The sequence below is a fragment of the Perissodus microlepis genome, chromosome 5, assembly GCF_051167445.1.
Source record: "Perissodus microlepis isolate ML-2025 ecotype Zambia chromosome 5, ASM5116744v1, whole genome shotgun sequence".
NCBI classification, from domain to species: domain Eukaryota; kingdom Metazoa; phylum Chordata; class Actinopteri; order Cichliformes; family Cichlidae; genus Perissodus; species Perissodus microlepis.
This window is the reverse complement of record NC_140465.1, coordinates 21,377,323-21,397,103: the sequence shown is the minus strand read 5'-3', so window position 1 is coordinate 21,397,103 and position 19,781 is coordinate 21,377,323. Positions and strand designations below refer to the sequence as shown.

Genomic DNA, 19,781 nt, shown 5'->3' with positions numbered 1-19,781 from the left:
GTTCATGAAATTTCTAGATGTCTAGATATTTCATGATCATCTGTAAGTGGTGCTATTGTAAAGTGGAAGGTTTTAGGAAATACAGCAAAACTCAGCCACGAAAAGGCAGACCACAAAGTTACAGAGGAAAGGTGCACAGTGCAGAGCTCCAATCCTCCTCTGGCATTAACAGGAGAACAAAAACTGTGTGCTGGGAGCTTCATGACATGGTTTTCCATGGTTGAGCGGCTTCTGCTGTTGTAATGTGTCGGTGGTCTAGTACGTTCTTTATTGAAGCCACATGTAGCTCATGTAACAAAACTACATGACAGAAAAAAAACAAAGACCTTTGTAAGGTGCCAGGCCATCATGAGCCTCATGGTTATACTCCTACTGGGGGGACCAACATCATTTCTGTTCTTCGTTTCTCTTTTTGTTAGTATTTTTGTTCCTTCATCTTCTGTGTCCACATTAACAATTGACAATGTGACCTCTAAATTAAGACCAACTTGGCTTGCTTATGACTGTATACATCTCCTAATAATGTTTGTAATGTTTTTTATTTTCAAAACTGGTGTCAAAATAGCTCGTAACTCTACCTTTTTAAAAATACATCAGGATTATATAATATACTGTCATCATTTAGACTCACTGCAAAACCTTTTATTCCCCCACATCAAACAACATTGCTGCTCAACATTTTGACATAGCCTGTTCCAAAACGAACCCAATAAAAGGTTGAGGGAGTTGTGCCAGTCCCTTCATTCGATATGTGCCCATGTTTGATTTTCAGTGCTTCAAATGCTTCATTTCATGCCCTCTTCAGTTCCCGGGACTGTTTCCAGCTCACAAAAATCTAAACAAAACAGTATTGCCCAGCTCTCATTTGACACCACATTTGTACCAAACTCTAAATTTAAGGCATCCTTGAGTTAATTAAAGCTTTGCCAACTCTACAGTCAACCTTATCAAGACAATTTAAAGATATTAAACTGTTCAATTAAATCATACTCAAGCGCCACTCCCAGATTAAACATTACAGCTGGTTTATTGCAGCGCTAATGCTCCATCTGCTCTGGGATTAGCCACTGCTGTTACTCAAATCTGTACTTTCTCCTGAACGTCAGCACAAGCAGAACACACATTTGGCATGTTCTGAGATACTACTTCCATAAACCTGAATCCTCTCTCGTATTTTCTTACTGCACTACAATACATTTTGAGTGCGAGACAGAGGGGGAAAAAAAGGAAAAAAAAGAAGCACCTCTCAGATGTGACTGCTACACCCTCCAGGAAGTCGTGTCGCCCCGTCTCATTCAGGCGCTCCTGCAATATCTGGATGCCCTCCTTGACATCTCTCAGCTGTTGACTGTAGCGCTGGATCTTATGCTCAATGTCGGACAGTTTGCGGGCCGTGTCCATCTCCAGCTCCTCCAGCATGCTCTTCTGACGCTCGCGCAGGAATCGATGAAGGCGCTCAAATGCGTCACCGATAGTTGCCCGCAGACTCTTGGCCGAGGACTGAAAAGCAAAAGACGGTGGGAAAATTAAACCCCTCTTGGCTAGGCTATTTGAAAATGTCATTACAGGATTGTGAAGCAGACTTCATACTGTAGTTAGTGAGTGATTCAGTCACAACAGTCTAACTCTTAATTAGACATGGGTCAATAATTCAAGGGCTTACACAGTACTCTAAATTGTGTTAATATTGCATTAACAGCCATTCATTGATTCAGCTTGTACATGTATTGATTTTAAGTGGCTCTTTGAGAGCATGTGTACAACCTCCCAGGGAGGAAACAAACAGGTCTGTTTTATATTACTGTGATGAGGAGAAACAAGAGCACACACTAATAGAAATAACCCCAACAGATCACCAGGAGGAGGTCACAAAGGACATCTTGTGGAGGAAGTCGACCGACCGCGAGATCGGTGGAGAGGCTACTGCAGACAGTCATTGAGTGAACCGAGCAGTTGACAGAGAATGGCAGATTGGAAGAAATGGAGAAAATGATTTGTAGCTTAACAGGAAGAATGAGAAGATGGACATCAAAGAGAATTAATCATCTGAGTGTTAGCAGCTGGAGTGTCAGAGAGGCAGAACAAAGGGATGTGACGTAAAACCCAGCAGAAATTGCACTGAGACGAGGGGAGAGATTTCAGTTTGAAACTTCTGAGCATGATTTCATTAAAACTTTTATTTTTCAAATAGTCATCATTTTAATGGAAAAAAATTGAACTTGTGTTTGCACACTGACTGAAAAGAAATCCAAACATCTGCCCATCACAGAGCAATTCAGAATTAGAGAAAATTAATGACCTCAGAGCGATCCAAAAAAGAATTTCAGATGAAAGTCGTCTCTAAGAGGCTTCGATGAATATTTTGCCTGATCAGAATTTCCTCTGATCTTTACAGGACGAGCTGGGTTTTGGAACTATCATCTGGCTCTTTTTTTTTTTTGTAAATTACGCTCGCCTGAAAATTCAATCAATCCTCTTTAAACAGCAGGCATGTCTCTCTGGGGCTTTTCACAGGCGAGGGACAGGTATTCTTAGTCTGCCTGTGAGAACCCGTTAACATGACTCTGAGTGCTGTGGCATTAAAGTGAGCTCCAACACAGCCCTCCTACCTAGTTAAGAGTTGAAAACTGATGGTGAAGAGGAGGACTGCAGCAGCCCAGCTATCAGTCACACTGACGTGTTTGCTGTTTTGGCTCAGCAGGCTGCGATGTCTGTGATGGCTGTTTTGCAGCCCCTGGAGACAGCAGGCTGGATACCTTTCCTGGGAGCAAGTGATTATCAAGAGAATCCCTGGTGGGCGTGTGAATGAGAACGTTGATCCTTCACGTGGAGACCCTCCGCAGCAAACGTAAGCCAAGGTATCAAAATTGGAGCCACATACAGGAAAAGGCCGACCTGATGGAGGGATTGTTCCTCTGTGTTGGTACCAAAACTAAGATGGCAGAAAGGTTTAATGTTAATGCAACTGACATGTGCAGAAATGCAGTAACACAATGATCTTACATTAATCCATGTGTATGCAGCACTCATGCGCTGGACCACACCAATCCTTAAACTTGGCCTTCATTTTGACTTAAACTGCACAACTGTTAAATTTGCTCTGCATGGATTCTCTTTGCTGTGATGGAAACTACACCCACACGAGGTGAACACTGCCAGCTACACTACTGCGGTTGCAACCTCTCTTTCAACAAAACAAATAAGCAATGCAAGGAGACATTTCATTGTCAGCTCCCTAAATGCATCAGAGATCGATATAGTCACAGTGCAGCCCTCTTCCAGGCAGAGCACTCTGTGCAAATGGATGTAAATCTAATGAAATCAGCTCACTTCCAAAGAGAAGTGGGGGCAGATAAAAGGCCTGCACGTAGCAGTTAGAGCGATGAAATAGGCCAGGCTCGCTCTGGCAGGTCTCGGACACTGAGGTGAGTTGTGTGGTGGCGGACAGTGCATACAAAAACTAGAGAGAAGACAAATGTACTCCCTGAATAACAAATAATGCTGACGGCGGCAACACAGTCAGGGCTCCTTACCTGGTCAATATCAGTTATGGGAGAGAAGAGCGGTGTGCGTGAGAGGTCAAAAGACTGACATATTGAGCAGATGTTCACAGCTCCCTGATTAAAACATGGTGTCTAGATTAAACAGTCGCTCAATAAACCAATTTATGCACTGGAACTTAACTGTCAGTCGAAGCGGTAAGAAGGAAAGATGCATGATCAGTGGCTGAAAAAGTGCACATACTACCCAGAGCTTTCCCTTTCATTTCTTGTACTGCTTGTAATGAGGAAGTTTTACTGTGTCACTTTGGATGTCTAAAATGGAAACAAGATTTCTTGCTTCCCCAAGTATCTTTGAAGTCTTTTCAAACTGACATGTTCGGGCATTTGCTTCTTCAAGCTATTATCCTAATTAGTTACTTTTTCCGGATTAATTGTTTCGTCTTTGAAAATGCCAGAAAACAATAAACAAGCCTAAAATCTCGTTGTTAGCAAGTTATTTATTTACTAAATGACCCTAATTGAAAACTGATTTTTTTAAGCAAACATGCCAAAATGCTCCTACTTCTCAACTGTAAGTAGTTGCTCAGACATTTCCTCTGATCTAGTTGTATATGTATGATTTTAACTAAAGGGTAACTGAGTGGGGAAAAAAAAGCTAATAAAAAAGTGTGAGTTGCATTTTCACTGAACATATTTTGTTTACTATTCTGAAAGGGAAAAAGGCAGCAAAGGCACTTTTTCTTAAAAAAAAAAAAAAAGATAATAATTCCAACACCTTAAAAAAAATGCAGATCTTCTTATCTTCTAACAGATAAACCTACGTGCTTCAGCAGGTGGAGTGATATTTAGTGCTACAACAATTACTTTATCTTAGTAATTTCCTTTTTTTAAATCCAGAAAAACCATGATTCATTGTTCAAGGTGCATTTCTTGTTAATATCATTGCAAACTGAATTTCTTTTTGGACTTTTGAATGCCAAACTATCAATATTTTAAAAAGGCTTTATGAATGATATGGATCATGGAAATTATCTGTAGTTGAAACTTGTTTTTTTGTTTTTATAAAGGAGAGCCGTCACAGTACCTTGGTCTCGGTGAGTTGTCTCTGCAAAAGCTGCAGGGCCTCAGTGTGTCCCCTCTCACTGTCCTGCAGGGTGGCCAGCTGCTCCTTCATCTCCCTCTGCAACACAAACAACAAAACACAGATCAGCGACTAGTAATTGGACTTCAATATGAAAGAACTGTTGAGCTTAACTCAATTGTGAAACGTACTTGATAGATTTCCCTTTCCATTTAAATCAATCAGCGTCTGCTTGCTTCCGGTAAAGTCTCAAAAACACCATCAGTCACGTTGAACTAATGCTAATCATGTTAGCAGACCAGTATTTTTCCAACTCTGTGATACTGTATTTATTTAAATTGTGTTATTTGCGTAAGAAATCACTTTTGATTGGGTATGAGGCAGCAAAGATTTAAGCTGCAGCTTAAACAAACAATCCAGACGGAGAGTGAGATATAAAAGAAATAAACTGAAATCTCTGGAGACACTGGGCTCTGTCAGACAAAAACTGTGTCTCATCTCTAGTCAGACACATGCTGGCAGAACCTGCACTGCTCAGCCACCTCCAAGTCTCCCTAAGGCAGGTGGCTCTGCGGGAAGTGGCTGGGATGTCCGTTGTCACGAACGGTGCAGAGTTTTTAAGCAGGTCTCACTTGCCAACAACACCGGTGTTTCAGGTTTTTGTATAAAGGCATTTTAGCTGATGCAACCCCTTAAGCACAGACATCAGTAGACAAATCACCTGCATCAAAAACAATGATCTGACCGATGAACTGAGATAAAAGCTGTCCAAAAACAAGCCCAGAAATGTCTCATGCAGACACATTTCCACAAAAATTGAATAAGCAATGATCCCCATGCAAGCAGGGAAAGGACTAACCTGTGTTGCTAGTGTGAGCAACAATATCTATATATTAAAAAAAGGAGACATTTTTCTTTAAAAGGATTAGGGCACAATGGACCTGGAAAAATCACACATTCTTTGTAGGATGTTAAAACAGGGATGAAACAACACCAGACACTAAACAAATCCAAAATGACAAGGAGGAACTATCTTGAGAAGCTTAACACCTCTTAACATGAGAAGATGAAGAAGGGTCACAGTTTTGAAAAATTTATTGAATTACGATATTGGGCAAGCTGGACATATATTGGTAATAACACTGACCTTGTTGACTGAAAAAACATATTTGGTGCCATTCTGTTGCCAAAGAAAAAGGCTTTAAAAATGTTGAGTTATTTTTTTATAATATAATTTTTTTTTTCTGGCAAATAAGGGTAAACAAACAACAACAAAAAACAACAAAAAAGAGCATGCATCTGCATTGGTTAACAGTTATTTAAGCATCAGCATTAGTATCTGCCCAGAACTGCACCATCAGTGCATCACTAGCACCAACTGCTTTGATTCAGGGGAAATTAAAACTAAACTGAATCAAAGGAAACAACCTCAAGCCTCATTTATTTCAAGGCCCCCCTGTTAAGCTTTCCCGCTGCCTGGTGTATCTGCCTGAGTAACCTGTGTGCCCCCTTCTCTGTGATCCACTAAGTGTCACTTCCTTTGAACAGCAACTGCAGCAAAAATCCAGCAAATGGAACTGTCAGCTTAGAGAGGCTAATAAAACAACCGTCACTCCTCACTACCATCCAAGCCTGTCTGACAGGGAAAAAAAAAATAAAAAATTACTGATTCAAGTATTTTTTCCTACCACGGGGCAGGAAAAATGAATAAGGATTCCTTTTAGCAGAAAATTTCTGACCTTTGTTATTAGTTGCAACTAAAAGAAGCAAATGTGGGCTGGGGAAATGAAGCATGTTTCTTCCCAAGAACAGGAACAGAAAACAATGGATGGTGCAGAGGGGGAGTGTGACTCTCCATGTTAATGATAGGAGTGCGGCAGGCTCAGCAGGCTCTCTGCCTCATCGCTACGCGTTTGTCTGCAGCGGGTCAAAGGCCACTCCCACACATTGAGATAGACCGGCACTGACAGAATAAAATAAATAAATAAATAAATAAATAAATGCTCCACCACTTATCTGCTGCACGCTGACTGACCGGTCAGGGAAGGGCAGCTTTAACTGTTGCTGCTGTCACAGCATTTAGGTACAAACAGGAAACCCCACATCTGTTGAATGCTTCTAAATAAATATAGAAAAAAAACAAAACCCCACAACCTTGGTGAAAACATTTTAATTCAAGGCCTTGAATCAAATGTGCAATTACTTAATCCTTTTTGATCTTCCAAAAGCGGAAACTGTCCTTCAGATGAAGATTTTATGAGATGATATCAAATGGAAACCAGAAAGAGCATGTACACGGGTACCTACAGAAAAAGTTGGTCTGTGCAGGTGTGTGTGAGTATTTGTGTGTTCTCTGTGGAGGCGTCTCTTTCCTGTCCATCGAATCTGGCCAACACAAGTCTGACATGACATTTTCCCCAGGACGTCGAGCTGCAGGAAATGAGGGTCACGGCTTGGGGATTATAAATCTAAAACTCATTTCATCCTGCTGTCATTCCCTTCGTCCTCTTACTTTCCTGTCATATTAGCAGCTCCTGGGCAAGATACACAGAAGTAAATCAAATAATATAGAATGGTCTATACCGCACAACAGTCTAAACTATTGGCACGTTTTTCACAAAAAACAAAAAAACAAAAAATGTAAATGAGCTTTAAAATTCCTCAAAATTTCCGTTCCGTAGCTCGGATTTACAGAGCATTATTGCTAGACTCGACAAAGAGGCGAACAAAACAACATGCAGTCGCGCAGTGTCGCAGCATGAATAATAAAAAGCTCACAGGATGAAGAACTTCCTCTCACACACAGACAAGAGGAGCTTCCAGTTATTTCATTCACACATAGTGACAAGGAAAAAAAAAAAAATAATGAAAACTTGGAATTCATATTCTTCCTGGAAGATTCACAAAATGCAGAGCCAATATGCTTTTTGGGCTCTAATTACACTGGGATCCTTTTCATTTGTTTATTGCAAGGCAATGGGCACACACCCCAGCGCAGGCCTCGGTAACTGAAAGTGCTGCAAAGTGACTTTCAGGAGGGCGGTTTGGCATAACCTTCATCGAGCCAAGGGTGTAATTCTGTCAGGTAGCAGACAGTGTGGGTAAATAGGACGTCAGCCAATAACAGAGCGGTGAACAAACTGCAGTCATCACAGTCTGTCCGTGAGCTTTATGGGCCTGTGGCGATTTAGCTTTTAGAACAGGACTGAAATATCTTGTTCCTATACTCAATATATTAAAAGACCCAAAAGAAACAAAAAACATACTGTGTGATCAAAACTATCAGTCTGGATATAAAAAAAAGGAAGTCGTGCCTAAAATGTTTGGGCAGTACGGTACGCTGATCAGCCACAACATTAAAAGCACCAGCAGGGTCCCCTGCTGGGGAACTTTGGGGTCCTGATACTTACTGTAGCTCAGGTGGCAGAGCAGGTCAGCCACTAATCAGAAGGTCGGTGGTTCGATCCCAGGCTGCCTCCTGGCTGCATGCCAAATATCCTTGGGCAAGATACTAACCCCATGTTTGCCTACTGGTGGTGGTCAGAGGGCCCGGTGGCGCCTGTGTCCGGCAGCCTCGCCTCTGTCAGTGCGCCCCAGGGCAGCTGTGGCTACAATGTAGCTTGCTATCGCCAGTGTGTGAATGCGTGTGTGAATGGGTGAATGACTGAATGTAGTGTAAAGCGCTTTGGGGACTAGAAAAGCGCTATGCAGGCCATTACTGCAGATGTAAATCTGAAACTAAACACAGCAGCACACCAGCACATGGGGGTAACAGCCTCCCCGAGCAGGAAGCACCACACCACCTGGGTTACTTAATCGTAGTCACTGTTAGGAAGCTGGTGTTAATGTTGTGGCTCATTGGTATATGTGTGTCATCTAGAATATACAAGTCATTAAGGAATTTCAACTGGTAATAACCCATCTTTGAGACTCAAGAAGATGATTAAATAAATATATAAAAGTTTAGTATATTACTATATGACTTGTGTCTGTATGGTATTGGTGATGTAGGGTGACAAGACCAAAGCTGTCCAGCCACCTTTTTATTCTGTATAGATCTTGGTTTGATGGGAAAAACCATTTATTTGTTTGTTTTCAGTTTAATTTATGATTTTAATTGAGATATAGAAGCTACGTGGAACTGATCTGCAAGTTGTTCTGACGCTGACTCGCCCGTGCGTGGTCCTGGCTGTGCAATGTGAGGACCCTTTACAGCGCTTGATGCCAACCTGAGGGCAGTCTGAAGACACTGACACAGGCTGCAGTGAAGGAGCTAACAGCAGAGCTCCACAAGCAAACAACAACGGCTGATGTCACCGCTGCAGAAATACCTGCTATGATATATGCTGTGTGTTCTTGGGTGGAAAACTTTAAAAATATATATTTTGACATCTCTGATGCAGTTTTCTTCTCTGAAAGTGCCAGCCTGTGCAATTTAAAAATGCAAACCCATGACCTCTGGGAATGCGACACATTGTGTATGCTTAAATGTTTCCTTCTCCGTTATGCAGGTCATCATTTCCTTGGATAAAAACTATAATGGTGCATTTACTGGAACTGTGTTCAAAGTCATGCTGAAACTGTTTGCCAAGGGATCTCAAATGTTTCACCTGCCCAGTGTGACAGCAGTCTGCAGCCTCCTCTGGCACAGATAGTAACCAAAAACAAAAACTTGTAAACTGATACAGAGAGCAGGACAACTAAAACGCTGTCTCAGGCTGCAAACTCTGACTTACTTGTTCCAAGACATCAAACTGAGCTCAAGCTGTGCCTTACATTCCAGAGCCTTGTTTCCTCTAGCATCAGCAGCGCCTACAGCCTCTCTGGGGGGACGAGTACGTCCCTGCAGCCTGAGATCAGCCAGCAGAGCAGGCCAAGGCCAGCTGAGCTGACTGAGCAAGCCTGGCTCTGGAGGACAGACACACTATTCACTTGCAGCATCTGCTCTAGTGAGACAGAGGCGCCCTGAGATGAGAACGGCCTGTACAGTACATGTGCAACTCTCTCATAGGACTGGATGTATTCCACTAAACATAAACATGTTTACAGCAAGTAAATTCATTGCCTTAATTAGATACATATAGCATTACAATTTTAGAAGTTAACTATAGAAACATCCGCATGATGGGAGCTGTTCTCGTCTGCGGTGACCCTGGGTTTGTCAAGAATGACCCCACCACCACCACTTTTTTTTTTCCTACCGGCAACATGTAGTAAAAGCAATGAACTCTGGGAAAGCACTGATGCTGGCGGCTTCCGCCAGTCCTCTGAATATAGGGCACGTCATGTAAATGATGAATGCTCAGAGGCTGCTGTTCCACTTCCTCGAGCGAGGAAGGGCACAGAGCATGCAAATGTATTAGTCGAATTGCTAAGAAAGAAAGAAAAAAACTATTCTGCCAGTCAGTTCTAACAGATTAATCCTTCAAATGAAAAAGATTAATGACGTCTGAAGTGTTGACAAAGGTCTACAAAGGAGGTGCATGGCTTTATCAGGGCTGTAAAGTAGGTCGATGTCTCAGGGTTTTAAGAGAGGCAAACAGATCTCAGAGTGATCAGTGTTATGCCTGATAATGTACACATTGCAGGACAAGCCATTAAAGAGGAACAGGGGGATCCTCTTGGCCTTAAAGTGGAAATCGGAGAGGTGTTGACCGATAAGAGAGAGCCTGCTGCTTGTATAAAGTCACTCAGCAGCTCAGAGCTCCTCGCTGCTTCACCTTCAGCCCTGAGGCTTTTAAAGCGTGTCCTCTTCTGACTGCCAAACAGGAGTTAAAGACATACACCTTTTTTTTTTTTTCTTTTAAATACAACTGGAGTTGGAAATGTATTTGACAGACAGCCAAGTTTAAAGGCTTATAAGCCTAATGTGAGACTTCAGAATAATTTCCAGTGCAGCAACCAGTTAGTCTCTCTCTGAAGCACTATCAATCAATGCTGTCAAGAGCAAGATGCTAATCTTTGAGAGAGCTATACATCATCTCCGCAGGCAGCGGATTAAAAAACATAAAATGGCGCTTCTTTTATGCATGTGAAATGAAATAAAGTCCAAAACAAACTCCTAGCTTCTCACATGAGCCTTCTAAAATTATTTCCAAAGAAGGGGATCATTTTTAATGCCGATTTATTTTGCAGTGTTGTTTGTAAGCTGGATCTGGTAGTGAAGAGATCTTTACACTTTTGAAAGTACAAGCATTTGTGCTAATGTAAATAACAATTTACAACTAACTTCTCCAATTATTTTGTTTATTTTTAAGTAACAGGATTTTCATTTACCTTTTATTGCCACCTTTTTTTTCTTTTTTTTTTTTTAAACCACACATAAAACCACTGATTGGAGTGCCAAGGCCATACTGCACTGGACCCCTAGAGCTCTTCCCTGACAACACAGCTTCAAGGACTACGGCACATAAATCGCTATATGACGAAAAGGTGGTGATTTGAAACGAGCTAGCTGAAGTGATTACAACATCTCACTAGGATGTCTCCCACGTGTGACCTAAGCGGGGTGTTCTGGATGACCTGGGGCAGACCCAGGACATGTTGAAAAGAGATCCCTTGACTGGCTTGGGAATGCCTTGGTGTCTGCCTGGAAGAGCTGGAGGAGGTGGCCGGGGAGAGGGAGGTCCGGTCAATTTAGACCACAAAATTATTAGCAATGTTTTCACTGAGCTTAGATCAAAGGATCAATAAGGTTGAATATGTGTTGATCTACAACCATGACATGATCACGTCTACGACAAGTTAACCAGTAACCCTTATGACTTACTGGTTAACCCGTCTAGGATGCAGCCCAATTTTTGCTGCCCACACATCAAGTGGGCCTGTCATGACCTACGCGAAATACAGCTAAAAGACGCATGTCATTACAATTGTACAGCAGTTTTGTTTTTTTCTTTTTCTTAAATACCGTGTACTCAGGGAGTGTTTTTTAATAAACCTACTCATCATCTCATATTTTGACTTGAACTACAACTTGTACAGGTTTATCAACACTGCACTGACTTTCTGCATTCCCTTCTAACACCATCATCTCTCTTCTGCCGCAGAGTGACTTCACCCTTTGGTTACACTTTGTAAACAAACCCTGAAAATGACCCTTGGATCTGCACGACTGCCAGCAGATTTCCACCACAACCGCATACAGGCTTGTGTCATCTTTTAGAAAAAGCTTCTTAGGATTAGTCAGACCTCTAACAGTCCGCATGTTGTTAATATAAAACCATGTAGTATGTGTCAGCCGCACAAATCACCTTGTGAAAAAACATGATGTGGTTATATGCCAGCCAGTGCCACACGGCAGGGATAACAAACAGATTTGTTTGCCTCTAGTTCATCTTTACGGCATGGCTGCAGCTGGAAGCTATTCTGCTGTAGCTGGTGCGTATGCACTACGCAGGCTACAGCTCATAAACAGCTCTATCTGACCAAATAAAGTATGCGCCTGCTTCTCTTTCAGTCAGTTCCTTGACATCAAATAAATATTTGGGATACACACCTCTTTTGTCAAGTCACACAGTAAAGCAACACACTGGTTTTGCAGAGGGAGGCAGTACTGTTGTTTAAATTATAAGTATAGCCTCAAGTGGGTTTTGTATGGTTTTAAATCTCCTGATAACATATGCCTGAATCATCATTTTAAAAAACAAATTTCAGGAGACTGCTCATGCACAGAGTGGGATTTAAAAAAAAAAAGGAGCCATTTACAGTTAATGCATACCACGTTGGGCAGTAATGACCAGTTTCAACCCACACAGGTCTTCAGACAAAACGCTATCAGCAGGAATATAAACAGGATGAGAAAGAACACGCTTACCTCTGGAAAGAAATGGAGGCCACACAAAGTACAGCATGCTGTTCAAACTGTTAACAAGAAAGACTAACAACAACATTTAAAAATCAGTACACTTATGGCTCAGTCAGGTGGTTGCCTGGCGAACACATTTAATTTCTTCGCATTCTGCAACTGTTGCAAGTAGTTGTAGCAACCAACTAGTTGCACAGAGGTTGAGAATATGACACCCTCAACCTCTGAGCGACTACTTTTGAAATGATTGCACATGTAGTCAATATGAATTTATGCTTATGTAGAAAGCAACTGATTTGCGAATGTTGCTCATTTGTCACTGATAATTGAAACAATATCGCAAAGATAATGCCCGTTCAACTGCAAAGCAAACGCTGACAGTTGCAGACTTGGTCCCCATCTTTGAAGCAACCATTTAAAATGCTATAAGATTAGAATAATTAGAACAGAATAATTCTGAGAGCTCGGGTGCTTCTACAAAAAATGCACCCTTCCAGAGGTTCAAACTGCCATGTTTTAGTGTCTAAAGTTTTACTGAAGTGTGAAGTGTTACTGTAAATAAGCCAAAAGAAAAAAAGAAAAGGATACTTCTCCACTTAGTTTACTGTGGTCACACACTAAGATTCCAATGAATTAAGCAATATTTCCAAACACCACTACCTCTAATGCTTTTTTGAATGCGCTTTTGATTGTAAAAAATGTGGATTTCAAAGGGGAAGTTTTGTAATAGATGATACTGCAGATTAGAAGGATGTTCTTCTTTGATTTTTTTCTGATTAAATTTGTAACACTTTTCACACTTTTAAACTGTCTCACAGCATGTGCCTTTATGAAGAATGCTCACTTGTGTTTACAGCTGGCATTATTATAAGACACTATGGATAAAAGCGTGGGCTAAATGGTTAAACTGTAAACAGCTGCTACGGGAGGAAGTGCCTGCTAACGGTGCAGACTAAGAGCGAGTACAGGGAATGGGGTGAGTGGGTACAATAGAACTGGCTTCTCCCCACTAATTAGCTTGAACCTTGTAATGCATTTTAATAAATGAACAAAGTCTATGAATTCCTGGCCACAGAAACCTGAACTGGCCATGTATCACTTTAGCAATGAGGGTGTTTAAGTTTCTAATTGAGGTATCAATTATTAAAGAGGCCAATTTCCGTTTCAATTGTGAGGTGAAGTTGCACATTAATTCTTTGTGCTATTGCTGGCCGTTGGCCGAACTGTCCAGCCAGCACCATTTTGTGAACGGTTCCTACACCTACACCAAACTTTTGAAGACACCTGGAGTGTTAATTAAGACATTCTGAGTTGACTTACCTAGATAGAGTGCAATCTTTCCAAATCTGTAGACTGACTGATTCACACAACTACACAACAAGATGACAGTAATTTGTCGCTTTTACTTTACTATTCAGGTAAATTTGTTATTGTTATCTACTTGTAAAAAGTAGAAAAATCATAAAGTTGAGCCCTCTGATTGATCCAGTGTTAACCGATTGATCTACAGGGTGGGCCATTTATATGGATACACCGTAATAAAATGGGAATGGTTGGTGATATTAAAGTTCTGTTTGTGGCACATTAGTATATGTGAGGGGGCAAACTCCTCAAGATGGGTGGTAACCATGGTGGCCATTTAGAAGTCAGCCATCTTGGATACAACTTTTGTTTTTTCAATAGGAAGAGGGCCATGTGACACATCAAACTTATTGGTAATGTCACACGAAAAACAACAGTGTGCTTGGTTTCAATGTAACTTTATTCTTTCATGAGTTCTTTACAAGTTTCTCTTTGTTCACAGCCATTGACATGTCGAAGAGGTTAACACGTGAGGAGCGGATCGAAATTGTGTTGATATCTGGTGAACGCAGTAACCGGGTCATTGCAGCAGATTTCAATGACACCCTACGAGACCACCCATCTCAGACACGTTACGTTGAAAACCAAGCACACCATTGTTTTTATTGTGACATTACCATTAAGTTTGATGTGTCACATGGCCCTCTTCCTATTGAAAAAACAAAAGTTGTATCCAAGATGGCTGACTTCTAAATGGCCACCATGGTCACAACCCATCTTGAGGAGTTTGCCCCCTCACATATACTAATGTGCCACAAGCAGGACTTTAATATCACCAACCATTCCCATTTTATTACGGTGTATCCATATAAATGGCCCACCCTGTACTTCAATCCATGACTTCCTACACTTCTAAAAGGCAAAACAAAGGTGCCATCCCTCCGTTTTTAGTTGCACAATAAGGTCTTAATGACACAAGTTGGAAATCATATTTACAGTAAATGTGAGGGTAATAGGAAACCAATATGAATGCTGACTGTGTCATTATTCTGTTGCGGTTACATTTCATAATGATAATTAAAGCAAGACATTTGTTTTTGAATATTTGTCTTACAACTAAAACTTAGACCAATGTTTAGCAACGAACTGTTGCTTCAGTTAACAACATTAACTAATCCCACAGTTAGCACGAGACTGGTCATGTGAAAGCTTTCCCAGCACCTGCCTTGCTGTCAGTCATGCCCTGCCCCTATGCACCTGGTCTGTAGTGAGAACCAAGGGTTTTTAGGTAAACAGCAACACAGCTCGACTCTCTCGTTTAGACAAAGGAGGCATTTAAAAGGTGAACATCTACAAGTTCCTTCTCTCTTCTTCCCAGCAACTGGTAAGCTCAAGGGAGGAGTCTGAGTGCCTGAGAGCTGAAAATGAGGACTCCTATCAGCAGCAAGTCAAATTAAATCATCGGCAGCAAATCACGGACACGGGGAATTACAAGAGATTACTGCCCCCGTCCAGCCCTACCCAGACCCCAGAGAACAATGGCCTGTAATCTGTCTTAATTCCCAAGCTAATCAACTCAGGGCTCAGAGTCTCATGGCAGCAGTGACAGGGAACAGCAGTTCACATCCACCCAAATGCCAAACTGACAGACAAAACTAAATGCAGCAAAGCCACAGTATAGCTCCTCAGATCGCTCACCACTCATGCATTTTTAACATCTACCAAAATCTGTAATTGTCTATGCCCAAAACCATTTTCTTCAATCTCTCATTTCATATTCAATGTGTTTTAAAGCCTATTCCATTCCTAAGGGAGTTCATACAACACCCTCCACTGCCAGGGCTTTTATTTTTAATGTAATCTTCATTGCAGTGCTACTGGTGTGCAGGCTGCTCTCCCTGGTGATCTGCCTTGCGTTAAGGAGGCTGGGGGCTCAGCATTAAGCCTCACTGAAAGCTGCAAAACTTTAAGAACAGCATTTCTCCTTTCATTCACCAAGATGACATATAAACCTCATGTCTTTGGTCATCCTCCGTCTTACTCTCTGGCCTGTCAGGCCAGTTCCAGCACTCTCAAGCCCTCTTGTGATCTTCAGGTTTCACTAGCTGACAGGTAGACGTGCAACTACTGATGTCATGCATTTAGCTGCAATGAATCACCTGACTAGAGTTAACATGTGGGAGTTTGTGCATCTCTGATGAAACCCGCTTCTACAGAACACATCTTCTCAGAAGAAGTGATTTGAGGCTGTATAATTTACGATGTTGCTAAGCAAACACATGCACTCAGATGGCAGTTTTTCCCCAGCAGCTTTCTAAGTTTAGCACAATTCTGCAACACAACATACCTTTACGAGAGTGATGTTTGTTACCATAGTATTACTGTGACTTTATAGTCATACTGAAGGCTATGCAACACTGATATCTGTTTTTTTATACAGTATTAGTACCACCTTTTTGTCCCCACTGTCCTTTACGTTGCTTTAGTTCATTTAGGTTTGAGGGTATTCATTATGCACAGTTCTCTTAGAGAGTGTCTGTTGGGATGTCCACTGTGAGGAAGATCAGAAACTCTCTTGAATGCGTTCCACTTATGAATAATGTCTCACTGTAGAGTGATGCTCTTGGCAACCTTTCCCGGACTGATGGGCATCAACAATTACTTATCTAAGATCACTGCTGATGTCTTTTTCACTTTTCCAAGGTGCTTTTTCCACCTTGACACTTTGTTAGGAAACAGCCGAATGCTTCAGACCAGCAAACTGCAAAAACTTCTGCTTTTATAGGGGGAGCCCACACTTGTGGCATCTGGTCGCTACTTACCTTTTTAATTCCTGTGGAAGCATGAAAGGTATACTTTGTTTTTCACAGGACGGTGAAAACTCTTTGACATGACAGCAACCGCAAAATGACATAGAAACTGAATACATGACATCAGGATAGTGGCATGTCAGTTACAAGATCATGAAGGCTGATGAGATAAAGTGTCATAAACAAGCCTTTGTTTTTATGTATGCAAGTCTAGTTTTCTTAGATTAATTTTCCCCATGTTTTGAAATGAAACATCACTTGTTTTTCCTTTAACAGAAAGCACTGGCAGTCATGTTTGCAAATACCCTTAAAACCTAACCAAAAACATTTCATCTAATAGATATCTTTAAGGTTCAGGAGCTTCCTAAGATGTCCTCAGCTGTCCTCTGCGACGAGGCAGGGTGTACTTGGTAATATGAAGTCATTTGAAAGGTTGTAACTGTAACAACGGTTGTTTAGGAGACACCTGTTAGGCCTGATGCATTTTAAATCATGTTAGCCTAAAAACACTGTTCAGAACAGTCTTTAACAGCTACATATTGCAGCTAGGCAAACAGCTTTTACCTGTATGCGTCCTGCCCTCTACTGAAAGGAGAAATGACTAGTAAACATATGGCAAGTCGCAAAATCAACTCTTTGCAGAAGGCATGCATAAACATTTTAAAAGAACAACAGATGCAGAGACATCTGACTCACTTGGCGCAGGCCAAAGTAATGATCTAAACAATACAAAATGTTTTGCGTGATGGAGGCCGCACCAGCTCGCTTTCTTCCAATCAATGCAGATGTTTATCCGCTAATCTACCAACAGCTTGGGCTGAAGTAAACATGCTGCCTGGCTCTGTTCTGCCTCAAGCATCATCAGTGCTATCAGTAATGAGGGCAGGATGAGCTACCACCTCTCCCCGTTCTCTAATAGAACATGACTGTTCTCTCTTTCCCCGTGGCTCCATTTCTGCACGAACGAAGCCCCTCTGCCACAATACCACGACCAACCGCTAAGATGGACAAACTAATTTGTCTGGGGTGGATGGTTGAAAAACAGAAGGGTGGAGAGCTGGGAACTGGTTTTCTCAGAAGAACCAGTTATGAGGTACTCAATAAAGCCCATATTTTAGAAATGAGAAGATTAACGAGAAACACAACGAAGTAAATGAAAAAAAAATTCACAGAGAGACAGAAGGAAAGATGGAGCTGCTGGAGGAAAAGAGAGCAGACTGAGGCAAGCCACAGGGGAGATGGCAGCCGTGGGTGCCCTTGAAATTGCCTGACTCATTACTGCAGCAGCACGGCCATGCATGGTGATGGCAGGCTCAGAGAGAGAGCTCTCGGCCAGGCACTGACAGTCAGAGAGTGAAAGACAGCCCTGTTTTTAAACCACCAGAGGAACACTTCAAAGGCTGGCGTGCTCATTCTCCATTTTCAAACACCACCCTGCACTAGAGCGAGGCAGACGGGAAAATGCTAATGGGTTTCTGTGATTAACCCCCGTGTTTGTGCCCCGATAAGCATATAATGCCTTGCTATAAGAATGGTGTTAATAGATAGCAGCACACAGGTACATCTGGACACCCTGAGTGACAGGTCTGTGTGGGTGTCTCAAGACTACAGTAATCATTTAATTCTTCTGCAGCGTGGGCTTCAGTCAAACTGAGACTAGCATTACTGCACAGCTGCCTGCTGTATACTCCTCACACATATACTCTACAGCATCTATAGTGTCTGGGAAAAACAAAACAAAACTTAAAGTTCCAAATGCATGGTTAAGCAGTGGTTGCAATCTATTTTCCTCTTTATCTGGTCCAATACAACTAGAATGTAGAGTGATAACGCATCCCTCGAGCAAGTAGACAGCAGGAAGAGTGTCAATCTCTGCGATGCTGTGGTTGCATACAACCCACTGACAATCTTCATCATCACAATTAAGGCAAAGTGGCTGCTGTGTTTTCCATTTTGTCCTCCACAGGAATTGACTTCCAACGTTAAGGGCCACAGCAGTGTGGTAATAAGTATACAACTCTGTCCAGCACCAATCAGGGTGCAGTAATCCAGCCAACCTCTTTTTAAAATGGCTCCAGCACTCCAACATTAGCATGACTGAATTATTTCACACAAAATAAAGCTCTTGCTCAACCTGGTTAAGGAATGAAGCTCTGTGGATAATGATATGCGGCCTTTTGGATAAACCCTTATTTGATGAATTAACCATAAAACCGACAGGGGGGAATTTTTTATACAAGCAATAATGGGTTGTCTGGAGTGTATTTAAATGTGGATATTTATGAGACTATCTGCGGATCTGTTTAATGTTTTAGATTACAAGACGTTTGGAAGAATGTTGTATTAAGAGTGCTTTTTGCTCTTGTACATTTTAAATGGGTGTCCCAAATCATCCAATATGACTGCTGGAATAAAATCCTACCTAATCAGAAAGCATTAGTTCCCTGTCAAATCTCTGCTCCCTGAAGCAAATGGCAGAGCTGCAGACAAATCCTCCCAGATCCTACCTTAATGTCCTTTATGTTGAGAAAAAAAAAAAGTGTATGAGCAAGCACTTATGTGCTGAGTAAATGCCTGCCAGATGTGTACACATCACCATGCAAAAGTCAGGTGTCATATGTGTTTGTGCATTACAGATTTGGCCACAGCAGCATTTACCGGTTAAAGGATGCAAATCAGCAGGAGGCAAAGCTCTCAACGTGGCATCAAGACTCAGGGCCTGAGGTCAGCAGAGTGACATGCCAGGCTAAGGAGATTACATTCTGCTACAGACTAACGAAAGGCTGCTCTTGTGAATAGACACTGACCAGCCAAAAACATCAGAGTTAAAGCAGTAGTGGCATGACATAACAGAAGGGTGTTCCATCTAAACCTAGTTTGAGAATAAGAAACAAAAAGGTATCTCATATGGAAATGTGTTGAGAAGAGCCTAAATAAAAATACAAGCCATGACTGACTTGACTTTACATAGTAAAATGAGCTATTTAAGGGTCAATTGCTCAGAAATTAGGCATTAGTTATTCTGCAAGGTTCTCCAAAATGAAAAGATTTTTCCAAAGAAGGTCTTTTGGCAGACACACAAGAGTTAAAAAAAATGTTTGTGCTGAATGTCTTTGTATTTCATCATGAAGGTCTATTCTATGATCTGGTCTCAGTCTGAGTATGCTTCCTTCAAATGTAAAAAACTTGATTTCTTCCATCCTTAGAATGCTGATTGTGAAACACACAAATCATCAGCCTTCTGCTTTCTGGAAAGCTGTGATAGAAAAAAAAAAAAA

The 19,781-nt window shown here is 41.6% G+C and overlaps 1 protein-coding gene across 1 annotated transcript in view; it reads right to left on the bottom strand.

Moving 5' to 3' along the window:
* Window positions 1-19,781, bottom strand: part of trim62.1 (tripartite motif containing 62, tandem duplicate 1) — a 34,572-nt gene that overhangs the window by 8,767 nt on the left and 6,024 nt on the right. Inside the window, exons 3-4 of the mRNA XM_084928732.1 lie at window positions 4,588-4,683; window positions 1,244-1,500 (exon numbers count right to left, since the gene is read on the bottom strand). Coding sequence (XP_084784858.1) covers window positions 1,244-1,500; window positions 4,588-4,683 — 353 coding nt within the window. The remainder of the gene's footprint in view (window positions 1-1,243; window positions 1,501-4,587; window positions 4,684-19,781) is intronic.